This window comes from Octopus bimaculoides, chromosome 6 (genome assembly GCF_001194135.2).
Source record: "Octopus bimaculoides isolate UCB-OBI-ISO-001 chromosome 6, ASM119413v2, whole genome shotgun sequence".
Classification (NCBI taxonomy): domain Eukaryota; kingdom Metazoa; phylum Mollusca; class Cephalopoda; order Octopoda; family Octopodidae; genus Octopus; species Octopus bimaculoides.
In genome coordinates, this window is record NC_068986.1 from 90,402,973 (window position 1) to 90,405,170 (window position 2,198).

At 39.2% G+C, this 2,198-nt stretch overlaps 1 protein-coding gene across 1 annotated transcript in view; it reads right to left on the reverse strand.

Moving 5' to 3' along the window:
* Positions 1–1,470: 1,470 nt before the first annotated feature.
* The window catches only part of LOC106869806 (uncharacterized), a 14,507-nt gene continuing 13,779 nt past the window's right edge, over positions 1,471–2,198 (reverse strand). Inside the window, exon 3 of the mRNA XM_014915666.1 lies at positions 1,471–1,985. Coding sequence (XP_014771152.1) covers positions 1,789–1,985 — 197 coding nt within the window. The 3' untranslated portion in view covers positions 1,471–1,788. The remainder of the gene's footprint in view (positions 1,986–2,198) is intronic.

Here is a 2,198-nt window from a genome sequence, read left to right on the forward strand (position 1 = left end):
ATCACACACCCACAGAGAAATAAATAAAGAGGGAGAGAGAGAGAGAGAGAGAGAGAGAGAGAGAAACTAAGAACCGATCCTTAGTATTCTTTATTTTCGAACAACAAAGGATTAATAGTAAAGTGGACTTTGGTAGGAATTGAACTCAGAGCTGGAACGAGTATCACAAAGGACTCTGAAAATATGCCAACACGCAGCTCAATGGAACATACTAGTAATGGTTAGAATGAGTTTAGGTGAGAGTAGACGTTAGGCGAGTAGAGACGTTAGAGGTGCAGTAGAAGTGATAGTGTAAAGCAGTGTGTAGGTGGACCGGTATGCGCAGTACTTTAGTAAAAGTATGTATGTTTGTGAAGCGCTTTTGTGGAAATATGTTTGTAGAAGCGTAATAAGAGAACTTTCCTAGACGTGTAAACAATATTTTTTAAGTAAGTCTAAGTTGTTCACTGTAGAAGAATATGAACTTATAAATGAAGAAATATTTTCTAACCCCAACAAAGTAGCTCAAACTCTGTATTGCACTTTTGTCCTTCTGTCTAATGATATGTTTAAATTAGGCGAGTTATCACGCGTGAATTATCTCTGGTGGTGTTTAGTCGTAGACATGATCAAAGACAATCTGTCCGTGCCGTGTCTATCGTATCTTATTCTCAGATACAGTTTATTCAGGGCTACTCTATTAAATGCGCTATCCCCTTTTTAAAAGACGGTAGGATGTAATTTGAGGGAGATTTAGCTGCTATTTCTTGCAAATCAAGCAATGCCATATAGGAGTTAACTGATCTGTTCCTTCGTTGTGAGTTGCAAGAGTGTGTGTGTGTGTGGGGGGGGGGGTTAGTTGTGTACAAGGTGATGAGATGGCTTTCATTCTCCCCACTTTTGTTGCTCTTACTTCATATCCACGTCGTGGTATCTTGGAATTTCTAAACCCTTTTCAAACTACTATTTGTTGGCACTTTGTCGCTTACAACGTCGAGGGTTCCAGTTGATTCCATCAACGGAACAGCCTGCTCGTGAAATTAACGTGCAAGTGGCTGAGCACTCCACAGACACGTGTACCCTTAACGTAGTTCTCGGGGATATTCAGCGTGACACTGTGTGACAAGGCTGACCCTTTGAATTATAAGCACAACAGAAACAGGAAGTAAGAGTGAGAGAAAGTTGTGGTGGAAGAGTACAGCAGGGTTCGGCACCATCCCCTGCCGGAGCCTCGTGGAACTTTAGGTGTTTTCGCTCAATAAACACTCACAGCGCCCGGTCTGGGAATCGAAACCGCGATCCTATGACTGCGAGTCCGCTGCCCTAACCACTGGGCCATTGCGTCTCCACCATACTACTTTTATTAGATGAAAATAGGAGTATTGTAAATCCAGTCGAATGTTTAATTTACAAGGGTTGTGAATCATAAAACAAATACAATTCTTTGAAATATTTTGCAAACACTTTAATTATTATTGTTAATATGATTAATTGTAGTTTATTTTCAAAGTTACATAAATGTAAATGAGACAGAATCAGCGTAATATAGAAGAAAGGTATAAATAGACCTTTAGAATACTAATCCATTGAGCTTGTCTTCCTAGAAACAGCTCAGCTATCATTTGCACAAAAAAATACATTTGATATTCTTTGTCCTATTCTTCCTCCTCTTATTGTCATCGTCTTCGTTGTTGTTGTCGTCATTGTTGGCGTTGTTATTATTTGTTATTAGTGTTGCTTTCTTTAATACTTGTACGGTCCTGCTAAAAACTGATTGTTTTAAGGATGTTTAAGTCATGTGGTAAAGACTTAACGCCGCATGCGTCCACCACAACTTGTCTTGGCCGACCATTCGCAGGACTTACTGTGCGTAGAGAAGCCGGTGCCAGCTGGACATCGGTGTCTTGGTCCTAAACGTCCATAGTGGCAGTAATAGAAATGGTAACAACTGGATGGATCAGGAACAACGTCGTCTTTCACATCTTGACACATCGGATCTTCGTCAGCTTTAAATTAGAAAAGAAATTGCAATCAATCAAAATTATTTTAATCGAATTAGTAATAAGCTAAGAGATTTAATGATCACTGTCAAATCGTAGACAGCTCTTAAGGATCCTGAAATATTCTGTATCTCCAGAATTTTAGATTAAAAAAAAATCCCTGAGATGGGTTTCCATAACCATCTCAAGGAGGATTTGAATTCAACATAATAAGTTATC